The sequence below is a fragment of the Ambystoma mexicanum genome, chromosome 10 (assembly GCF_040938575.1).
Source record: "Ambystoma mexicanum isolate Mex_15411 chromosome 10, UKY_AmexF1_1, whole genome shotgun sequence".
Taxonomy (NCBI): Eukaryota; Metazoa; Chordata; class Amphibia; order Caudata; family Ambystomatidae; genus Ambystoma; species Ambystoma mexicanum.
In genome coordinates, this window is record NC_090932.1 from 1354490687 (window position 1) to 1354514956 (window position 24270).

Below are 24270 nucleotides of genomic sequence, written 5' to 3' on the forward strand. Positions count from 1 at the left end.
CAATGTGGATTTCTTTTCTTTTGGGGAGTAAATTCTAGTTATAACCATGCTGTTTACTTTGACAGATACACACAATTCATGAATCTGGTGATGGACAGAACACAAAAAATATCACAGGAAAAGACAAAGGACGGTAAGTACGTGTGATAACTGATTATAGGTTGCAGTTAATGCATGTATATCTGAAGGTAAGTTAGAGGAGAGTTGGGTTCAATGGGGGATTACAGTGGGTACACCGCTCAGGGGCTTCTGAGGACTTGCAGGGGACCTGATCATAAAGTTTGAAAATTGCACAACCTATCCAAAAGGGCCAAGAACACAATCACATTAGAGAACACTGGGCAGATAACCTACTGTTATTTTCGTTGAGAGCTTCGGGAGGACGCTTGCTGGAGTGACATGACACCAGAGGAGAAAGCATTGTCAGGAAAAAAATTCCATTTTTCTAGACCCCCCGGCATTTATGCTGCCTGTCATTGATTTTCCTGAAACGTTTTGAAAAATGTAGTGCTTTTTCAACCCCCACTTGCCACAAAAATTCACTTTTTGGACAAGTACTGGTCTAGATGTACAGGGCCAATGACCACCATTCCTAGCTTTTTTGTTGCATTTTCTCTACTATGCTCTCTCATCTCCCACATCAGTTCTTGTTCCCTGCCTCTTCTCTACCAGGCCTCTTCATCTCTACCTGGCCTGTTCCTTGGTTACCTGGAATGTAAGAGGAGTGCATGTTCCTCAGGAGAAACATTAGAGAAACATTAGAGGGGTTACCTCGGGTGCCTTAATGCACCACAATAATTCTTCTTCCTGGCTCACCTGGATTCTTACTCTTCAGTCCGACAATTGGCGATGAGCAGCTGTAAGGCCTTGCTTTGGCAAAATGTAGTGCAGGTAGCTTTATTGACAAGATTGCTGCATAGCCTACTTGTGGCTGCCTTATGGGGATTGCCCCATATGTTTTTCATATACAGTTGTGAAGCTACCCCTTCCCTGCCAGGTCTGCCCAGAGCAGCGCATGCATCAGTTGTACTGGCAATGGGTGCTGGGAAAATGACCTTGCGGCGTATGTGTGAGGGAGTCCCTGAAGGACACATGCTTATGCCTTGCCTAGAAATTCCACAAACAAATCAGGAGTTTATATCAATCCATGCAGCGAGGTGTAACTATTGCAGAAGTACTTGCAAAATAAAATAAACCTCATCACTGACAAATTACTTTTTTCACAAGAATTGCTTTACACTGCACATGTGCACTTATTCTCCAAGCGGCACCAGTATATATTCACAAAGTGCTGGGCACAGTTTATCAGCTACCTGCATGCAAACCACAGTGCAGTTCCTTACAGTTCACCTGCTAGAAAGCTTCCTAGCTACCAAAGATGCATACAGTAGAACATCATGAAAGCCTGTCTGCTGAGAAGACAAAGACCTTGTTTCTCCATGCTCTTGGTTCTGAGAGCAAACAGAAGTACAGGTAACTGCCACCTCTTTCTGCACCCGACCTTGGGGTAGGAGACATGAATGCCTATAACAGGAACTGAACATGTACTATGCCCCAGAAATAAACATTGCCATTAATAGGTTTTCTACATTTTGCAGATTGGCTACTATCTGCAGGCTTTGTGTAGGTATTGCAGTGGATGAGCTGATCAAGGACCAAATCATCCACACCAATAAAACAATAATCCAGGGGCAGTTATGGATGTGTGGGGATCAGTCTTTAGCCGAAGCCATGGCCATTGCAAAGAAAAATGACAAACTAGAAGAGAAAAAGAAGAAAGCCACTAGGAATAATTATGTTTGCATCCCACAAGTGAACTTGGCTAAGAAAGGGACCAGCATTAAACGAGGGACAAGGAAAAGGAAGGAAATTGTACAGAGGGCCACAGACAAAATCCTGGTTGGATGTGGAGCAAGATGGGAATACATGCTTCTGATGTGGGAGGTCAGGATACTAGGCAAACTCCTGGTTCTGTCAAGCCCCCACTCAAGAATGCTTAGATTGCGGCATTACTGGACATGTGGCCGTGATATGCCAATGTGGGATGAAGGCAGTATACATGCAGGAAGAGGAAGCTCTGGTGAGGAACGGGTGATTTCAAGTGTCCCAAGTTGTACTGTGTACATTTATCGTGTAACAATCTCTTTGATGGTTGACAGCTGTTTCCTATATTCTGTAATCAGCCAGCAGAAATGTGAAGACTTCAAGAGCAGCAGCCTTCAGGTTTGTTTGCATGAATCAGACATAAAAAAACCTGGGTGGGTTTCAAGGCATACAAATTTCCAATAATTGTTTTTTCCATGCCATTCAAAGAAAGAATGGCCAACCTTAAAATATATTTCGAAGGGATTGTGTCCTCCGACATATTCCTTATCTTGATAGATTACTTCCAGCTTGCTGGCCTAGAATTATTTTTCAGTAGAGGGCGCTGCGCGTCGACGTCCCTCGAGTTGGTGTCCCTCGACAGCCTCTGTCAGCGTCCGTTGCTCAGTTCTGTTTTTCTGCACTTCGTGGGCCTCGGAATCGTGTTGCTCAGTTTATTTTTCAAGTATATTCTACTTATTCCTCGAAGATATCATACTTTATTCGATGGCTTCCTCATCTGAACCGTCAACCCCACGGTCTGGCTTCAAAAAGTGTTGTGATTGTGGAAAGAAAATGTCGTTGACGGATCCTCACAGGATCTGTTTGTGGTGCCTGGGATCGGAGCACCATTGTTCAGAATGCGAGGACTGCATGTCCATGACGGCAAAAGCCTTGAAGGAGCGTAAGGGGAAGCTCGAAAGAGGTAAGACTCTTAAAACTTCTACTCCTTTGAAAGTTTCCTCGGCAGAGTCGAGACATTTGTCTCCTCGCCGTCACAGGAAACATTCCCGTTCGAGGTCTCGAAGTGGTTCCCATCAGTCTTTGAGAACCAAACACTCAAAAAAGAGGCGTCGTAGATCACCCTCTTCTTCATCTTCCGTTTCCCCAGAAAGGGTCACCTGCCCCACGAAACACAGCTCTCCAGCTAAGTGGGAGGAATTCCGTAAAAAGATGCTTAGCGTCTTCGCGCAAGCGTCCTCGACCTCCTCGGAGACTGCTAAAGATGATACCGTGGGTGAAAGACCCAAAAAATCGAAACGCTGCGAGTCGCTGCACCCAACGAAAGAAACTGCCCGAGAGCGTCGTGGACCCTCGAGCAAAGGCAATAATACCGCATCATCGACACTGTCGTCGTCCCTTCAACTCATAAATCTGCGTCATCAACGCCATTATCGAAGGGCCCATCGATACACAGATCGGTCGAATCGACGCCGTCTTTTACGCCGATAAAGGTTAAACCTACTGCTGTCACTACTTCTCAGTCAGTAGACGTACCGAGGGCTTCGACCATGACCTCGAGAATGTCATTGATAACCTTGACGACTCCGAGTAGGATTCCAATCCTCTCGAGTTCTTCGAGGTCTCTTCGTACCTTTTCAACGCCTTTTTCGGTTTCTTCGAAGCCTTTGACTTCCGCGTCGACAACTTCGACGTTTTCTCAACCGGTTACTACAAGCTTGGCCCCTTCTGCTCTAGAGATGGGTTTTAAGCCATTCCCAAGGTCAGATTATTTCAGAGCCTTGTCCTCTATTTATGAGGCAGGGGAGGATTCTGATCATGAAAGACCTTTGGGGTTGCAGAGGACTACAACACCTGTACCAGAGGAATTTATCTCTGAAGAGAATAGGTTGAAGGACCTTAAAGAATCCTTGCATGATGCAAGTTGGTTTAGATACTTCCCCACAAGTAGACTTTGCTAAAACAGACCCAGGGGAACATGCTGAGACCCCTTACAGAATTTTAATGGCCATAATAATAGAATTCATGGGTTGGTCTACACCTTAACCTTCTTTTCAATAAGATGATCTTACAGACATTGTAATTAAAGGCCCACAGGAATATCCTGTGGTTCCCTTTCATGCTGCATTGCAGAGGAAAATATCGGCCAACTGGGAAACTCCTGAGGTTATCCCAGCAGTTACCCTATATTTGGCAGATAGTTTTTTGTTATCTGCTTCTGACCCTGAATATTTGTCCAAACATCCAACTCCAGAGAGTCTAGTTGTACAAGCAGCAACTTCATCGAACAGTAGATCTGCATATTATACTGTTCCACAAGACAGGGATGATGAGAGATTTGACGCTATGTCAAAAGGGTCTTTTCTGCGTGTAGCATGGCGCTTAAATCCATTAATGCTACTTGTATGCTCGCAAGATTCAGCCATACACTTTGGGAGTGTGCTTCATCAGCGGCCGACAGTCTCCCGCAAGGAGAAGAAAGGGAAGCTTTTCTGAACATCATTAAAGATGGTAAAGACGCAATGTGCGAATCCCTTCAAAATGGCAATGATTCTGCTGACAGTATCAGCAGGGCCATGGCGGCAAGTACTACAATCCGCAGATTTGCGTGGTTGCGAAAGTCTGGTTTTGCTCCAGATGTACAGGCCAGACTTTTGAATATGGCCTTTGACTGCTCTTCTTTATTTGGTAAGAAGGCTGATGACAGCCTAGAGAGGTTACAAACATCCAAGGCAGCAGCGAAATCCCTTTGAGCTGCAATCCGTCAAACTCCCTATCGCCCCTCAGGAACGTCTTGGAGAGGTAGGGACTTTCGTTTTTATTCCGCATTCAGAAAAGGCAGAGGACAGCTGGCTCAAAGAGGCCAAAAACGAAAGTACAAAAGCTGCAGCAGCAGGTGCCTCTTTAGCCTCGGCATCTGCGTCAGCCGCCTCTAAACCACTCTGAGGACTCTCCTCACAAGACACCAGTAGGGGACAGGTTAACTCAACATCTGACGGAATGGCAGGCTATTATGTCAGATGCTTGGGCATTGGAGACAGTTGTCCAAGGTTACTGCGTGCCTTTTCTACGCACCCCTCGGTCATCCAACGGGGAACAACTCTTTGAAGTTTCCAGATCCGCTCCTTTTGCAGGAGATTCTAGACCTGCTAGAGAAAGGTGCCATGGAACCGGTACCTGTAGCGGAGAGGAACAAGGGCTGGTACTCCCCCCCCCCCCCCCCCCCCCCCTACTTTCTAATACCGAATGAGGACGGAGGACTGAGACCTATCTTGGACTTACGAGAATTGAGGAAGGACATGTTCAAGATGGTAACTCTCTCTCAGGACCTTCAGGCCCTCCAGCTTCAGGACTGGCTGGTATCTCTGGACCTTCAGGATGCTTATTTCCATGTGCCAATCCATCTCAAACACAGGAAATACCTGAGGTTCCCAATTGGCAACTCTCATTATCAATTTCGAGTCCTGCCATTTGGGCTGACCTCCGCCCCAAGGGTCTTCACCAAGCTAATGTCAGTAGTGGTTGCAAGTCTAAGGAGGGAAGGGATTCACGTCTACCCCTACCTAGACGATTAGTTGATCAGAGCTGTATCTTCGGAACAAGCTCAGATCCAACTAGATTGTCTGCCTTTTCATTCACAAACTGGGCTTCTCCCTCAATTTAAAGAAGTCACAGATCATACCATCACAGAGACTCCAGTTCATCGGAGCGGTCCTGGACACTTCTCTGGGGAAAGCCTCGCCAGAAGAGGTGAGGGCTCAAGATATTCTGCAGATGGTCCCCAAGTTTCTATATGCCCAACGTCTCCCAGCCTTCGACTTTTTGAGGTTGCTAGGCCTCATGACATCCTGCATCTTCCTTGTAACAGAGGCTCGCCGAGAATGAGATCTCTCCAGTGGGCACTAAGAACTCAGTGGTCTCAGGAAGAATGACAGATCTCATTCAGGTTCTGGACAAATTGGCTCGAGACCTTCAGTGGTGGGCCTGTCGGGAGAACATTTTGAAAGGAGAACTGTTTTGGAAACCATGGCCGGAGATAACTGTAGTAACGGATGCCTCACTCACGGGGTGGGGAGCCCATGCCAACGATTTGACCATCAGCGGTCGTTGGTCTCCATCGGAGTCCAGACTACATATCAACCTGTTGGAGCTGAGAGCTATCAGACTAGCGCTGAAGGCTTTTCTGCCTTCTGTACAAGGGGAAAAATGTCCTAATAATGACGGACAACACAGTGGCCGTTCACTACCTCAACAAAAGAGGTGGCGTAGGATCACTGCCACTGTGCAGAGAGGCAGTGCAGCTCTGGTTTTGGGCAATTCAAGAAGGAATCTCTCTATCTGCAGTTCACTTAGCCGGAGAGAAGAACTTGACAGCGGACGCTCTGAGCAGGCAGAGCACAGTCTCTCACGAGTGGGAGATAGCTCAGGAAGTCCTTCAAGAGATCTTCGCCCTTTGGGGAACCCCTCAAGTGGATCTGTTCGCCACCAGTATCAACAGGAAGTGCGATCAGTTTTGTTCAAGGGAATTTCCCCCGAGAGGAGCTCTAGGGGACGCGTTTGTAGTAGACTGGGAGTTTCCACTTCTGTACGCGTTCCCACCAGTCCCCGTCATTCCTCAGATGATCAGGAGGTTGAGAAGATTCCGGAAGACTGTGATCCTAATTGCCCCAGACTGGGCCAGGATAACGTGGTACCCGGTCCTTCTGGACATGTCCATCTGCCCCCGATTCGTCTTCCACACAGGGAGGATCTTTTCTCGCAGAAGGGAGGTCAGGTTCTCCAGCCAGACATGAGAACCCTCAACCTTCATGCTTGGTTTCTGAAAGGTTGAGATACAAGGATTGGGACCTCCCAGATGATGTCATGGAGGTGTTGCTTTCGGCTAGAAGGCCAGCAACAAAGACTTTATACCGCTGCCGTTGGAACAAGTTTTGCAGCTGGTGCAGAGAAAAGAATATCGAACCCTTTTCATGCGGTACACCAATGGTGTTATCTTTTCTACTCTATTTGGCGAAATCAGGCCTTCAAGTTGGTACGATCAAGGGCTACCTCGCAGCGCTATCGATCTTCAAGCGCACTGCGGAGGAGCCATCATATTTCAAATTACCCCAGTAATACAATTTCTGAAGGGGTTAACTAATGTCTATCCCCTGAGACCGTTCCAAGTTCCCTTGTGGGACTTAAATTTAGTCTTAAATTTCCTGATGGGCACTCCTTTTGAACCACTCCACTCTTGTTTAAGATTTCTCAGCCTTAAAACTGTTTTATTAGTGGCTTTGACATCTGCCAGGAGGGTGAGCAAATTACAAGCTCTATCTTGTAAACCCCCTCATACAATTTTTCACAAAGACAAAGTTGTCCTACAAGTGAAGCCTAATTTCCTTCCAAAGGTAGTCTCTGAATTCCACATCACTCAGAAGATAACCTTACCTTCATTCTATCCTCCTCCCCATCCTGGGAAAGTGGAAGAGAGGCTACATAGGCTGGATCTAAGGCGAGCCTTGAGTTTTTATATCAGCAGACTTGCTAGGATTAGGCAAGCAGACCAACTGTTCATAGGTTACACAGGGCACAAATTAGGATTGCCAATCACAAAACAGACTATTTCCAGATGGATTATTTTAGCCATTCTAGAATGCTACAAATTGGCAGGGAAAGAGCCCCCTCAAAATGTTAGGGCTCATTCAACCAGGGGTATTGCAGCCTCTTCGGCCCTGCAAAGAGGGGTACCGATTCGAGACATATGTGCGGCTGCCACATGGTCGTCCGCTCATACTTTTACAAAATTCTACAATCTGGATTCCTCCTCTAGCCAAGAGACTAGATTTGGCAAAGCTGTGTTACTCTGTTCATTCTTAAAGGGGAATATGGCAATTTTACTCCCACCTCTGTTTACACACCACTGCTATGGGAGTCTATCAAGATAAGGAATACATCGGAGGACACAATCCCTTCGAAGAACAAGTTACCTCTTACCTTGTAACGTTCTTTCGATGGGATGTTCCTCCGACTTATTCCTTATCGCCCCTCCCATCCATCCCCTCAGTAAAACTTCCCTTGTGGTTGCAGCTTACGGTTGTTCAAGGTCAATAACCAAATCATGCACAGCTACTCTTAAGCTTCAAAATGGAACTGAGCAACGGACGCTGCGCGAGTCTATTTATACGCACGATGATGTCGGCGCAGGTACGGAGGCTGTTGAGGGACACCAACTCGAGGGACGTCGACGCGCAGCGCCCTCTCCTGAAAAATTTGCCGAGGCCAGCAAGCTGGAAGTAATCTATCAAGATAAGGAATACGTCGGAGGAACATCCCATCGAAAGAACGTTACAAGGTAAGAAGTAACTTGTTCTTTGCATGTAAAGCTGTTGCAGTATTAGGATGGGGAGACCAGGCTGCACTAAACCTCAAATTAGATGCCAAAAGGAAGAACCAGTATTAAGTGTGAGGCTTGTCAGCAGGTGTGAACCGGATATGTTCTCTGAAGTTTTTTATTTGAAGATAGGATGCCGCAGGGGCTTTGCCTTCAGACTTGTCCTCAAGTCAGGAGCGTATCCAGTCGCACACAAGGCGAGGAACGTTACATTAGCCCAGAGAATCAATAGAATCTGCGGAATAGACCAGCTCCTTTGTGGCAGCACTCAAAAAGGAAGCAATATCAGTTTGTTTGGACCGGAGAGCTCTGAATGGAAACATATTGGTAAATACGTTGACCGTACCAGTTGTTTCCGACCTGTTGAATTGTGTGCATGGAGCTGATCTGTTTATTACCTTGTACTTGCCAGCAGCATCAAATACCGCTGATATTTTTATAAACAAAGTGAGATTTCAAATGGATTGTGTCCTCGCACGTATTCCTCATCTTATGATATTATCTCTCCAGCTGCTTTGGAATTTTATTTTCGACGGATGTTGCTGTGTGCAGTGTCTAGTTGACGTCCCTCAAGGGCCGCTATTCGACGTCATCATCGGTATAAGTAGCGCACGCAGCGCACGTTGGCTTTAGTTCCGTTTTTCTGAGCTAACGCTTCGCGAGAATTACGGCGCGCTTCAGTGAAAATAGTGATTTTCGTTTGAAAATGGCTTCTTCGTCGACTCAATCGACGCCCAACTTTTAAAAAGTGCCAAGACTGCGGGTCGACTAGGTCGATCACCAACCCCCACCGCGTATATCTGTGTTGTTTGGGTTCCGGGCACCGTACCGCAGACTGTGGCTCCTGTCAGGTGATGACCGAGAAGGCTCTCAGGGAGCGTAAATGTAGACTGGCGGTTCGGAGGTTAGCTTCGAAGTCCCATTCGAAGAGGTAAAAAAAAGACTGATGAGTCAAGGGATTCTTACTCAAAAAATCAAATCGGTCTCGATAGAGAAGTCGATTGCGTCATTCTTCATCTTCAAAGAAGGCCAAGTAGCTGCGCCATAGGACACCTTCGACCTGCAGTGATTCCTCAACAGAGGTAATCAAGTGTCCTATGAACTCCGATTCCCCTGCAAAATGGGGTGCATTTCATAGTGAAATGCTGCAAATCTTAGAGACTGTGGCCTCGACCCCCTCAAAGGACAAGCAGAAGAGCCATGCCCCAGTCGCTCTGCATAAAGACGACAAGGGTAAGTCAAAGACTAAATATTCTAAACCGAGCTTGAAGCTGGTTTTGCATCGAGCAGGTTATTGATCTGATAAAAAAAATCATTGAGGGCTTCGATGAGTCGGGAACCTAGCCCATCGAGGGTTCCGTAGAAGAAGTACAAGATGTCGAACTTGGATGCCTTTGCCGACCCCCGTATGAGGAACCTCCCTATGACAATACACCACCTTTTTGGACTACAGTTTGGCACCCCTAATGTGCCAGAGGAACGAACATCGGATGAGTCCAGTTTAAGAGATTAATATGATAACCACCTGTCAGCCAGTGGTTTAGATACCTCGCCAGAGTTAGTTTTGCAAACCAGATCCTACTCAGCATGCTGATTGATTCATACAGCAAACATATGGCAAATGTTATTGAATTTTTAGGATGGAGTAGCCCCACTCCATCTTTTGAGCAAGATGACATGAACATCTTGGACCAGGGTCCTCAGAAAGACCCTATTTTGCCCTTTCACACAGCATTACAGAAAAGGGTCGCCACAAACTGGGAGACACCAGAAACTGCAGCTGCAGTAAACAAACTTTTCAAGGAAGTACAGACCATTCAGCAGTGACCCAGAGTATCTCACTAAGCATCCCACACCAGAAAGCTTGGTGGTTCAGGCTGCTACATATACGAAGCAGTCAGCGTACCCATCCATCCCTCCTGACGGAGATAAGAGAGTGGATGCCTGGGCGAAAAAAGTTTTCACTGCAGGTAGTATAGCATTGAAGTCGACAAATGGGACTTGCACATTATCTAGATTTACGTTTACCCTGTGGGACTATGTTGCTATAGCGGCTGTCCACATCCCGGATGGAGAGGAAAGAGACGGCTTCCTGGCAATCAAGGATGGTAAGGAGGCAATGCACTAAGTATTTTTGTGGGGCCGCATTACTGTAACCCTGAATCATGCCTTCATCCATGTCCTTCACAGCGCCCCGATGCCCGAGGGCTGCAGTGCGCTTTATAAATATAAATAAATAAAAAATAAATGGGTGAAAGCCTCCAGTCAGGTTTGGATACTGCAGACCTCATCAGCAGATCCATGGCGGCTGGCAGTGTTATGCAGATGTGCGTGGTTGCGGAAGTCTGGGTTTGCACCAGATGTGCAAGCGAGATTTCTCAACCTGCCCTTTGATGGCTCAAGGCTGTTCGGCAGCAAGGCGGATGAGAGTTTGGAAAAGCTGCAGACCTCCAAAGCGGCATCTAAATCCCTTAGCGCCGCCATTAGACAGCCTAAACAACCCTATTTAGGCTCATCTTCCTGCAGGGGTAAGTCCTTTCGATTCTACTCCCCATTTGACAGAGGACAAGCTGGTCAAAAAGGTCAGAGAAGATTCCCTTGTGGTGAGCGGGAGAGGTGAGAGGTGCCAAGTCAGCCCAAGCAGCGGCAGTCTTATCTTCAGATGCTGCTTCACACATCTAAACCACGCCTTGACCCACAAGACCCTGGTGGGAGGCAGACGTAATCAGCATCTGAATGAATGGTGGGGCATTACTTCAGATGCTTGGGCACTGGAAACTGTGGCCGAAGGTTACTGCCTGCCTTTTCAAAAAAGGCCTCAGGATCATCCACCGGGGAACAACTGTCAAAATTCCAGATCCGCTCCTTGTGCAGGAAATCTTGACCCTGCTAGAGAAAGGTGCAATAGAACATGTACCTGTAGCGGAAAGGAACAAGGGTTGGTATTCGCCATACTTTCTGATCCCCAAAAAGGATGGAGGATTGAGACCCATCTTGGACTTAAGAAACTTGAACAAGTTCCTCAGGAAAGACAAGTTCAGATGGTTACCCTTTGTCAGATCCTTCAGGCTCTCCAACTCCAAGACTGGTTCCTATCATTGGACCTTCAAGTTGCTTACTTTCATGTGCCCATCCATCTGAAGCACAGATAGTACTGAGGTTTGCGATGGGCGGTTCTCATTATCAATTTTGAGTTCTGCCATTCGGGCTGACCTCTGCCCCAAGGGTTTTAACAAGTTGGTGGTGGTGGTGGCGGCAGCGAGTTTCAGGGGGGGGGGGGGATTCACATCTACCCCTAGCTAGATGATTGGCTGATCAGGGTTCGTTCACCTGAGCAAGCCCAGGAACATCTCAGCGTAAACTGCCACTCTCTTCACAAACTGGGCTTCTCCCTTAATTACATGAAGTCTCACTTGATACCATTGCAAAGACTCCAATTTACAATTTATTGGAGCAGTCCCGGATACTTCCTCTGGGAAAGCCTCGCCGCCCGATGTGAGAGCTCAACACATTCTGCAGATGCTTACCAAAAAGGTGTCCAGCTTCTTCCGGCCTTTGATATTCTGAGGTTGCTCGTTCACCTAGCATCCTGCATTTTCCTGGTGCCAGAGGCTCGCCTGAGAATGCAATCCCTCCACTGGGCTCTCAGGACTCAGTGGTCCCAGTTCTCAGGCAGAATGTCAGACCACCTACAAGTGGTGGGCTTGCAAAGACAACATTCTCAAGGGAGAATCTTTTTGGCATCCATGGCAGGAAATGACGGTAGTGACAGACGTCGCACTTACGGGGTGGGGAGCCCACACCAGCGGTCTGACAATCAGCGGCCGTTGGTCTCCATCAGAGTCCAAACTACTTATCAACCTTTCGAAGCTGTGGGCAATCAGACTAGCGCTGAAGGGGCCTTCCTGCTGTCTGTACGGGGAAAGAATGTTCTGATAATGACGGACAACACAGTGGCCATGTACTACCTCAACAAGAGAGGTGGTGTGGTGGTTGGGGGGGGGGGTCACTACCACTGTGCAGAGTGTTAGGCAGAGTTTGTATGCAGTACCCTTTGGGACCACTACACACAACTAAGACTACAGGGGAAAGCAAACCAACCTTTGGTATAAGTTTGTACTACAGTTTTGGTAACGTTGCGGAGTAGCCAGGCTTATGTCGAGAGGGAATGTGAGCTGTAATGATATTACACAGAGGTCTACAATCACAGTTGTTCAAATGGACTCTTACACTTAAGATTTCTTGGTTAAACACTTATTAATTTATTCAACAGTCAGTTATAAAACATTCACTAGAAGGAGACAGTTAAATATTATACACAAATATACTTAGGACTGTACACTTTAAGTTTCTGAGACATTCAGACTACTTTGCAGGCGGAGCAAAATGGCATTCAGAATATTTTTAAGTAGGAGCAAAAAGGCATAGGTTATCAGAACATTAAAAGGGATTGCAATTCTTCTTAGACAGTGCATACACTTTGAGTTCACCAGAAGGCTCACTTCAAATTGAATAGGCTAGGCCAAAGTCAATGGGATAAAGTCTTGGATAGGATAAAAACGGTTCTGGTATATAAACGGTAAAGTCTCTGTAAAAGTTCTCAGAAGTAGTTTGTAAAAAGAAGAATCATATGTTGGGTCACAAGTCGATTAGGCCTGCAACTTGCAAAAGTTTCAGTCACTTTCACTGTGAGAGGTAAGTACTCTCTTGTTTCACAGTACCTTTCAAATGAAGAAAAAGATGCAGCTGAAGACTTCTGTTCCTGCAGATCTCGCTGTTCCTGAGCCTCAGTCACAGGGTCATGAGGGAGGACGTTAGGGGAATCCTGCACTGGGACTGATCAAAAAGCTGGCAAATCTTCAAAACCGGTAGCTGTAGTCCAGCACACAAACTGGTGTCTCTCTCCCTGGTTATTCGGTTTTCCTGCAGCACTCTGAGGAAAATACAACCAGCTCCGAGATTGGTATCCAGGTGGCTTAGTGTCGAGTTGATTGGCCCCACCAACTCAAAGGGAGAAGTCGTCCTTGCAGGGGCTTCTCTGTCGAGGTGAACTTGGTGATTCAGACCTTCAGCAGGGCTTCGCCGGGCAAACCAATAGTCCAGGAGTTGCAGCAGCCGTCCTCTTCAAGCTTGTCTTCGCTTCTTTCTTTCCAGTGGTCGAGTCTGCCTTCCAAGCCAAGAGACTCATCTTTTATTCAGTTCTCTCTTCATTCCAGCCTAGCTGTCACTCACCCAGCAGGGTGGCTGTCCTTGCCGGACAGTCAGCCAGCCAATCACGCCAGAGTGCATTTGGCTCTCCTAGGAGACTAAGCACAGGGGGTTTTGGGCACCTACCTCATTTCCTGCCCACCCCAGACACTCTGGCGCCAGAGGCGGTCTTCAGTGCTGAAGCCTGCCAAAGTCGAGGGAACAAAGGGACCAAAACTGGTTTGGCGCGCAGAGACAAACTCTAGAAGGTCCTTTCCAAAAGGAAATGATGAAAAATGACCGGGACCTGTTTAAACAAAGGGGGCTCAGATGCCATCTTGAAAAACATGGCTGCCACGATTTAACGCTACCGTTGTTCGCGGTCGGGAAAAATCATGGCAGTTCGTTGTAAAACCACTGCCACCAGCCATTTCGAGAGGAAAGGGTAGCATTTGACTGCTACATGAGTTTTTAGACATGGGATACGAAGTAGCCCCTCCAGCACTCTATTGTAAGATAGGGTGTGCTGGATCCAGGAATTTAAAACAATAAGTGAAGTCAATTTCACTCCACTGCTCTGGGTAACAGTAACAGTAGTTGATCCCAGATAAGGTATTTAAACCTGTGTCACTGCACCAAAGGTGCTGTGTAACACAAATAAACAAGATGCCTATGGAGTTGGTTAGACTCCATATAGAAAGAAAACACAATGGTAAAACACACAGCAAAATACATGAGAGTGGGGGGGGAAGGCTCACACTCTTTCCAGGTAAAAAAAAAAAAAAAAAAAAATCCAGGAAAGTTGCTGGGGGTCTCTAATGTGAAGGGAATTGGCACATTTTTGAGAATTCTCCCTAACACAGAGGCAATGCAGCTCTGGTTCTGGGCAATTCAAGAAGGAATCTTTCGATCAGCTGTTGACCTAGCCAGAGAGCAGAACACGACGGCAGACACTCTGAGCAGGCAGAGCAGTGTCCTACAAGTGGGAACTAGCTCAGGAAGTCCTTCAAGAGATCTTCACCCTTTGGGGGACCCCTCAAGTGGATCTCTTTGCAACCAGTGTCAACCGGAATTGCGAACTGTTTTTGCTCCAAGGTATTTCCTCCAAGAGGAGCTCTAGGGGACAAGTTTGTGTTGGACTGGGAGTTTCTACTTCTGTCCGCATTCCCTCCAGTCCCTGTCATTCCTCACGTGATCAGGAGGTTGAGAAAGTTCAGGAAACCCATGATCCTCTTTGCCCCGGATTGGGCCAGGAGAACAGGATACCCAGAACTTCTGGACATGTCCATCTGCCTTCCAATCCGTCTTCCACAGAGAGGATCTTCTCTCGCAAGCGGAAGGTCGGGTTCTCCATCTAGAGGTCAAGGTACTCAGCCTTCACGCATGGTTTCTGAAAGGCTGAGATACAAGGATTGGGACCTCCAGGGTGACGTAATGTAGATTTTGCTTTCAGCCAGAAGGCTAGCAACAAAATCTTTATACCGTTGGAACAAGTTCAGCAACTGGTGCAGGGATAAGAATGTGGATCCCTTTCTATGTGGCACACCTAAGGTGCTTTCCTTTTTTTTGTTACATCTGGCAAATATGGGGCTTCAGATTGGAACAATTAAGGGTTACCCAGAGGCGCTTTCCATTTTAAACTTCAGAGGAGGAGTAATATTTTAAGATCCCTGATTTTTCAATTTTTGAAAGGCCTTATTAATGTATATCCACAGGTCCCATTCAATGTCCCTGGATGGGACCTCAACCTAGTGTTAACATTTTTAACATGTATTCCCTTTGAGTGTTTACACTCATGCCCTTTTAAGGCTATTGACATTAAAAAAACGTGTTGCTTATTGCAATAACATGAGCCCACAGGGTAAGCGAGTTGCAGGCGCTTTTCTGTAAACCTCCACATAGGGTATTCCATAAAGACAAGGTCATTCTCAAAGTAAAGCTTTCTTTTTTTACTGAAGGTAGTCTCGCGACTTCCACTTGTCACACAATATTACATTACCAATTTTCTATCCACCTCCTCATCCAGGTAAGGAGGAGGAGACGCTCATATACTGGACCCAAAAAAGGGCGCTCAGTTTTTATATATCCAGAATGGCTAAATTTCACCAAGATGACCAATTATTCATTGGCTATACTGGTGCCAAATTGGGTCTTTCGGTTACTAAACCAACCATATCCAGATGGATCATCCTGGCTATTGGCGAATGCTACAGGTTAGCGGGCAAGGACCCGTCGGAAGGCCTTGGGGCACATTCCACAAGGGCATGGCAACCTCTGCTGCTCTTAAAGAGGTGTCCAATCAGTGATATGTGTTCAGCAGCCACTTGTTCGTCTATCCATACCTTCGTAAGACATTACCGCCTGGATTCATCTTCCAGTCAGGAAAGACGATTTGCAAAAGCAGTCCTTCATTCAGTCCATGATTAGATCTAAATTTAATTGGTACTCCCACCTCCAAATTATTATGCTTTGGGAGTCTATCGTAAGATGTGGAATATGTGGGAGGACACAATCCATTCGAAGAACAAGCTACCCCTGGTAATGTTCTTTGTATTGGATGTTCCTCCCACGTATTCCTCATCGCCCCTCCCAGCTTACCCCGCCGTACACTTTCCGTGTTATACGCTTTCTGTGAGCCTACGGTGTACGGTACGCCTGGTAATTCCTCTTCCGAAGGGGGACAACAGAACTGAAACCAACGGGCGCTGCGTGTGCTACTTATAATGATGATGTTGACCGTCGAACGGAGGCCCTCGAGGGACATCGACTCAACAATACTGCACACAGCGCCATCTATCGAAAAATACTTCTGAAGCAGCTGAAGCTGGAGAGATAATATCAAAAGATGAGTGTTGGGCAAGATTGTATGCAGTAACCTTTGGGTGCACTACAACAACCCTGACCTCCTGGCAATAGGAACCCAACCTTTGGTATAAGTCTGTGCTACACAGGTTGGTAGCATGTTGAGCAGCCACGCTTATCTCAAGAGGGGTCAATGTGAACTGTAGGGGAGTTATACAGATATTATTTATTTATTTATTTATAAATGATTAATAATGTAATAGTAACACACAAATACACTCCAAAATCCACACTCTTAAACCAGTTATTACCCTTTTGGGTCGGCACACACACTTCCTACACCCTCAGGTGACTAGTAACTAGGACACTGTGGACATTAATATACCACTGTTTGCATTTAGAATCAGACTTACGAGTGTGTCAAAGAGAAAGGTTATTAGAACAGAACATGAGATCACACAAATATTCTGAAGCAGGCAAGTACTTTTGGTAACCCCCAATGCAAGGTTAGTTACCCCTTCCTGGAAGGAGGTCAAAACACAATCTCGGAGGGCAGAAGAGTCATTCAGGGAGCCAAGCTAAGCCAAAGTCAATTGGGCAAAAGTCTAGGTGAGCTGAAGCACTTCTTGCAGGTAAGGAAAAGTCTTGCACAATGTTTTAGAAGTCATTGTATAAAAGAAGATTTCAAAGCAGGGCCACAAGCTGTTTCGACGTGTGAAGTAAAGGAGCTATCAGCAGCTCTACAGAGCAACCACAACATATCTCATCAACAGAGAACAAGTGCAGTTCACAACAAGAGTTAAGTTCTCTTAGACTGTACAGTACGTTTAGGTTGAAGAAAAGGGCAGCAGATGACTTCAGTTCCTGTGCAGCTCTGCGGATCCTGGTATTCCTGGGCCTCAGTCGTGGGGACAAGAGGGAGGACATCTGGGGACTCCTGCACTGCAATGGGACGGCCACCGACCGCAGCCGGCAATCCTCAAACAAGTGGCACTTCGATGTTTCAGCTCCTCGCGTCTACTGCAAATAGCAACACTATGGTTCCTGTCTGTCGAGATTGGCTTTCCTTGCATCTGGGGTCCAGCACTCTGTTGAGGTGGCTCAGGCTCGGTCAGTCCTGCTTCCTGGGAGTCCAGAGGATCTTCCTGGAGCCCTTGGCCAGCTTAAAAGCAACGCACACGATCTGGAGTTCCTCTCCCTGGCGATTTGGCTCCAGCAGCAACTGCAGTGGAATTTCAACCAGCTCTGAGGGGATGTCCAGATGGCTTACTTTGGAGTTGATTGGTCCCACCAACTCAAAGGGAGAAGACGTCCTTGCAGGAACTTCTCTGTCTATACAAATGTGGAGTTTCAACACAGCAACAAGGCTTCACCGGGCAAACCAACGGTCCAGGAGCCTTCAAGTTCTTCTTCGGATTCCTTCGTCCAGTGGTCGACTGTCTTCCAAGCCAAAAAGCCTCGCCTTTTATGCAGGTTTCTCCCATTCATTCCAGCCTAGCTGTCAGTCACCCAGCAGGGTGGCTGTTCTTGCCGGACAGCCAGCCGGCCAATCACCTAAGAGTGCATTCCTGTCTCCTAGAAGACAAGCACCGGGAGTTTCGGGCACCTCCCTCGTTACCTGCCCCCGCCAGACATCTTGGAGCCAGAGGCGGGCTTCACTCGTGTATCCCTCTAAAGACAAACCGAAAAAAAGGACCCAACCTGATTTGGAATGCAGGGTAAATCTCAAGAAGGACCTTTCCACAAAGAAATGGCAAAAAGACTGGGCCATTTTGACAAAATGGGACCCTTGCGTGCTTTACTGCAGCTGCGAACGCAGCCCGCGGTAAATGCACACCACAGTAGTTTAAAGTAAACCACTGCCACCAGCCATTCATTGAGGAAAGGGTAACATATAAAAAATGTTACGAAAAGCTAGACAAAGGGGATGCTAAGTAACCCCTCCAGCACCCTATTGTAAGATAGTGTGTGCTGGGTCTAGAAAGTTACACGTGCAAGTAAAGTCAATTTCCCTTTACTGTTCTTGGAAAGAGTAGTTTATCCAAGAGAAGGTATTTAAACCTTGGGGAAATCTGGAAGACTTCCCTGTGTCACTGCACTGAAGGTGCTGTGTGACCCAATGTAAAATATGATCCCTAAGAAGGAGTTTGTCAGACTCCACAACCAAAAGAAACACAGACGGAAAACACAGAATTAAAAGTACAAAGTCCCAAAGTTCAGCAAAAGAGCTGGGGTTCGCTAAACTGGGAGGAATTTAGTACTAAACTGAAAATAGTGGGAGAGCAGAATACTGCGGCGGACGCTCTGAAGAGGCAGAGCAGTCTCCCACGAGTGGGAACAGCTCAGGAAGTCCTTCAAGAGATCTTCACCCTTTGTGTAACCCCTCAAGTGGATCTGTTTGTGACTGGTGCCAACCGGAACTGCAAGCTGTACTGCTCCAGGGAATTTCCCTCAAGAGGAGCTCTAGGAGATGCATTTGTGGTGGACTGGGATTTTCCACTCTTGTGTGTTTCCTCCAGTCCCTGTCATTCCTCGTGATCAGGAGGATGAGAAAGTTCAGGAAATCCATTATCCTAATTGCTCCGGATTAGGCGAGGAGGATGTGGTGCCCGGACCTTCTGGACATATCCATCTACCCTCCAATACATCTTCCACAAAGAGAGGATCTTCTCTCGCAAGAGGAAGGTTGGGTTCTCCATCCAGGGGTCAAAACACTCAGCCTTCACGCATGGTTTCTGAGAGGCTGAGATACAAGGATTGGGACCTCCCCGATGACGTATTGGAGATTTTGCTTTCGGCCAGAAGGCCAGCAACCAAATCCTTGTACTGGTGTCGTTGCAATCCATTCAGCAACTGGTGCAGGTGTAAGAATGTGGATCTATTCCAATGTGGCACACCTATGGTGCTTTCTTTCCTGTTGCATTTAGCCAATCTGGGGCTACAGATTGGAACCATAAAGGGATACCTGGCAGCACTTTGCATTTTTAAGCGATCCTCAGAGGATTCCCATTTTTAAATCCCCTTGATTGTACAATTTCTAAAGGGAATTACTAATGTATACCCTCCAGTTCCCTTTAATGTACCTGTTTGGACCTACACCTTGTATTACAATTCTTGACATGTATCCCATTTGAGCCTTTACATTCATGCCCTTTAATGCTCTTGACATTGAAAACGGTCTTATTTATCGCAATAACATCAGCCCGCAGGCTAAGTGAGTTGCAGGTTCTTTCTTGTAAGCCTCCTCGTACTACTTTCTATTAAGTTAGTCATACTCTTCGTAAAACCATCTTTTATACAGAAGGTATTCTCCGACTTCCATTTGTCGCAAAAGATAACGTTGCCAACTTTCTATCCTCCTCCTCATTCAGGTAAAGAAGAGGAGAGATTACATAGATTAGACACGAAAAGGGTTCTAAGTTTTTACATTTCAAGAATGGCTACATTTCGCCAGGTTGATCAGATTTGTATTGGGTATACCAGCCCCAAATAGGGCCTGGCAGTCACCAAACAAACAATAACCAGATTGATTATGCTGGCCATTGGCAAATTTTATAAACTAGCAGGTAAGGACCCACCAGAAGGCCTAAGGGCTCATTCCACAAGGGGCATGGCAACCTCTGCAGCTCTTCAGAGAGGTATCCCAATAAATGACATCTGTTCAGCAGCCACTTGGTCGTCCATTCATACCTTTGTCAAACACTACTGCCTGAATTCTTCCTCCAGTCAAGGAGGACTTTTTGCTAAGGCCGTCCTCCGTTTGGTCCATGATTAAATTGATTCAGACTCCCACCTCCAAATTGTTACTGCTTTGGGCGTCTATCATTAAATGAGGAATACGTGGGAGGACACAATCCATTTGAAGAAGTTACTTACCCCTGGTAACGTCCTTTTTATTGGATATTCCTCTCACATATTCCTCTTCGCCCCTCCCATCCTACCCAGCCATACAATTTACGTGTATTACACTCTATGCTTTCTGAGAGCCTACGGTCTTGGGTACGCCTGGTTAATTCCTCTAAGAAGGCGAAAGAAAAACAGAACTAAAGACAACGGGCGCTGCGTGCGCTATTTATACTGACGACGACGTTGACTCTCGACGGAGGCCCTTGAGGGACATAGACGCGACGACATTGCATACAGCGCCTTCTGTCGTGATAAAAAATAAATAAATTTCCGAAGCAGCAAAGCTGGAGAGATATAATATCAAATGAGGAATACATGGGAGGAACATCAATCGAAAGAAGGATACTGGGCCAAGTAACTTGTTCTTCTTTGTGCTCTTATTGAGGCGCTAGGGATGGACATCTTAAGTCATTTATTGGTCATTTACTGGTTTGTCGTAGGACATCTAAGTCCTGTCCTGCTGAAAATAGCTACTGTTTTCCTCACTTTCCAAATGCAACTGTGGTTGTTAGGGAGAATTCTCAGAAATGTGCTAATTCCCTTCTACCTTAGAGACCCCCAGCTCTTTTTGCTGGACTTTAGAACTTTTCATTTCTAACCTGGAGAGAGTGAGACTTTTTTTTTCCCCACTCTCGTATTTTTCATTGATTTGACCACTGTTTCTTTTGGTTTTGGAGTCTGACAAACTCCATAGGCATAATCTTTTTACATTGTGTTACACTGCACCTTCAGTGCAGTGACACAGGGAAGTCTTCCAGATTTCCCCAAGGTTTAAATACCTTCTCTTGGTTAAACTACTGCTTCCAAGAGCAGTAAAGTGAAATTGACTTTACTTACATTTTGTAACTTTCTAGACCCAGCATACACTATCTTACCATAGGGTGCTGGAGGGTTTACTTAGTATCCCCTTTATCTAGTTTCTCATCTAACATTTTTATGTTACCCTTTCTGCAATTAATGGCTGGTGGCAGTGGTGTGTTTTTCTACCATTGAGTGTTTCTACTGCAAGTTGCAATTGCAGCAAAGTGCCCATTTCGTCAAAATGGCCCGGTCTTCCTTTTTTTGCCATTTCTTGTTGGAAAGGTCCTTCTTGAGATTTACTCTGTGCGCCATACCAGGTTTGGTGTCTTTGTTCGTTTTGTTTTTGTCCGGATTTAATGGTGAAGCCCGCCTCTGGCTCTAGCGTGTCTGGCAGGGCAGGAAGTGAGGGAGGTGCCCGAAACTCCCTGTGCTTAATCCCCTTGGTTACAGGAATGCACCCAAAGGTGATTGGCTGGCTGGCTGGCTGTCCTTGAAGGACAGCCACCCTTCTGTGAGAGGGACAGCTAGGCTGCGAATGAATGGGAGAAACCTTCATAAAAGGTGAGGCTTTTGGCTTGGAAGGCAGAATAGACCACTGGACTAAGGAATCCGAAGATGATCTTGGAAAAGACACTTGCAGTAACTCCTGGACCGTTGGTTTGACCGGTGAAGCCCTGCTGCATTGCTGAAGCTCTGAATTCGCCACAACTAGAGAAGCCCTGCAACGGAAGACTTCTACCCTCCCCAATCAACCCCAAAGCGAACTCGTCTGGACCTCTTGGAGCTGGCTGTACTTCCATTGCTGCTGCACGAACCGATTGCCAGTAAGAGGAACACCAGAATCGAGTGTCTAGTTTTTAAGTCAGACCCGAGCTACAGGAAGATCCTCCGGACTCTCACGAAGCAGGACTGACCAAGCTTGAGCCACCTCATCAGAGTGCTGGACCCCAGATGTGAGGAAAGTCCATAAGGTATCTGAGAACCGCAGTGGTGCTATTTGCGAGTGCTGAAACCGCGAAGTGCCGCTGATCTGAAGTGCCCATTGCTGCCGCCGATCTTCACTGCTTAGTGGAGGAGTCCCCAGACTGAGGCCCACTTCTTAGTGGAGGACTTTGCCTGACCAGTTTAACAGGACATGTCCAGTACGATGTGAGGGAGCTAGTCTGGTTGTTCTCAGCCAGCCTCTTCCTCGGCACAGTGTTTGTGAAAAAGGGGGGTGGGCAGTTGGGACTTAAAATCCAAGGAAATAGGATGGGGTAGATGAACACAAAAGGGGGGTATACCACATCTCACCATCGGCTATCTCACCCCCACTCCCCGAAGAACCCTAGGTGATCCTCCCGCACTTGTCCACCCCGAGGGTCTGGATCCAAAGGTGATGGCATACCCTTGCCATCTGAGAGAGAGATCCCTGGGGACTAGTGGGCGAGACACCATGTGGTTTCTCACATTACCTTGGCAGTGTACGGTGTGTTTGTTCACTGACAAACTTTTCTTTAATAAAATATGACCAGAAGCAAGGTGTTAAATTTCATTGTGCCTTTTTTATTTAGAGGTGCTGGCCATAAGGTGCAACTGCAGAAGAGACTTTGTCTAGTTTAAAATCCTCTGTAGCTGTTTATAATGCAGAAGGGAGACCTGACTCTACCTACTTTGAGTGACTGTTTTTCAGCATGCTTGATACCAACCGCTGGCACAGTTCAAACAACTACTTTGGGTGAAATCTTGGAGCACTTTCAAACCAAAACTATGGAATTAAAAAAGGTAAAATAAAAAGGTAACATTTTAAAAAATGGATGTAAAATCTTTTCAAAGATCTGAGACTTGGTAACTGGTTTGGAAAGCAACCCATTAGCATGGACCAGAGGAATAACCTGCTAGTCCTGTCAAGATTATGCCTGGTGAGTCGCTGCACATGGTTGCGAGAAACGGGGGCCTTAAAAACGCAGCTCAAACTTATAGGGAGAATGCAGGGCTCCACTGGCTAGACGGATGGGATTGAAGGAGATGGGTAGAAGATAAACGGAATTATCAATTAATACATGCAATAAGTAAACAGCAAATGGCTTTTTTTTAAATTGTGATTTAGTTTTCATGCAAAACCTACATACAAATTCATTTTTTCAAAAATTAATGACTATGCAAACAAATTTCATCTTTAGTTGGTTAAAACATTAAAGTTCTATTTTTTTTTAAATCAATTCTCTGCAAACAAAAACAGGATAACATGTATGTAAGCAATTATAAAGGATTCACCTTAAAAGTATGTACAAAATCAGTTTCATACCTACCTCTAAAATTATTCAAGCTTGTATAAAATAAGATACTCAAGAGATTCTAATGGGCCTCAATGACAAATTCTACATCCTGTGTCACTCCTAGTTACTTCAGGCACCCAAGATTGCTTGGCTTGTTCTTGCTTACCTTACGGAACTTGGTGTTTTTTAAATTTTTTTAGTGTTTCAGGTTTGTTATATTGAAAATCTTTGCTGATGTTGGCCTCCTGTCTTCATAGAATGGTGGATCTCTTAAAGGCACACCCACGGGGATGCATGGATATTTCTTTTGTTTGACTAAAATGAGAGACTTAGGCAAGATAAATGAAGATGGAGGGATCGATGGATATAACATCAATAATTGTACATGTCACAAACCATGCAGGACCTAGACGCAATGCCCAAAACGTTTTCATCCTCCTCAAATGGGAATTTATAGGAAACAGGCACCTGTCTGAATATGTATCCAAGGTTTTTGTTCTATTTCGATCACTTGATTTTAAGGGGACTTACATATGTAGCTAGATGTAGTTATTCAGATAATATGTTTACAAATACTATCAAATGCTGTGAATATATTAGCCATTTATTTACAAAGGAACCCAATTTAGTTTTCTGGATTCGGTTTCTCACAAAAGAGATCGATCATCGTACAACGTGAACACTTAGAGACAGAAACATAGATGTACATGCATATACGCAATAAGTTTCTTTTTATAGTAATTTGTTTTGTATGTGTCCTTTTCTCTCCTGGCTGCTGAAGGAATGGTAGGTATGCGTGAATGAATAGCTGATAATATATTTAATTCTGGGAGTTCATCTGCCAGCTGAATACCTTTGTGGAATGTGTTCACATTTTATTTTTGCACCCGTTTTACAGTTGTCGTGTACATTAGTAGCTTGTGGCTCTTGTATGTTGTAAACGCTTAAATTAAGGGAACAAGGTTGATTACTTTTTCCATCGAGGCATCTTACATGACTGCTTAAGGTTGTTTTTCTTGGGGCAATCTTGTATCAGTAGCTAAAATAATTGTATACATGCACTTTTCCTTTCCATACGTGTTCATTTCCTTAATATCCTTCTATGTGTCTTTTGTAAAG

General features: G+C 45.9%; 1 protein-coding gene across 1 annotated transcript in view; it reads left to right on the plus strand.

Moving 5' to 3' along the window:
* The window catches only part of LOC138492324 (clustered mitochondria protein homolog), a 1100229-nt gene that overhangs the window by 428014 nt on the left and 647945 nt on the right, over nt 1–24270 (plus strand). Inside the window, exon 11 of the mRNA XM_069619372.1 lies at nt 66–133. Within this exon, the coding sequence (XP_069475473.1) occupies nt 66–133 (68 nt within the window). The remainder of the gene's footprint in view (nt 1–65; nt 134–24270) is intronic.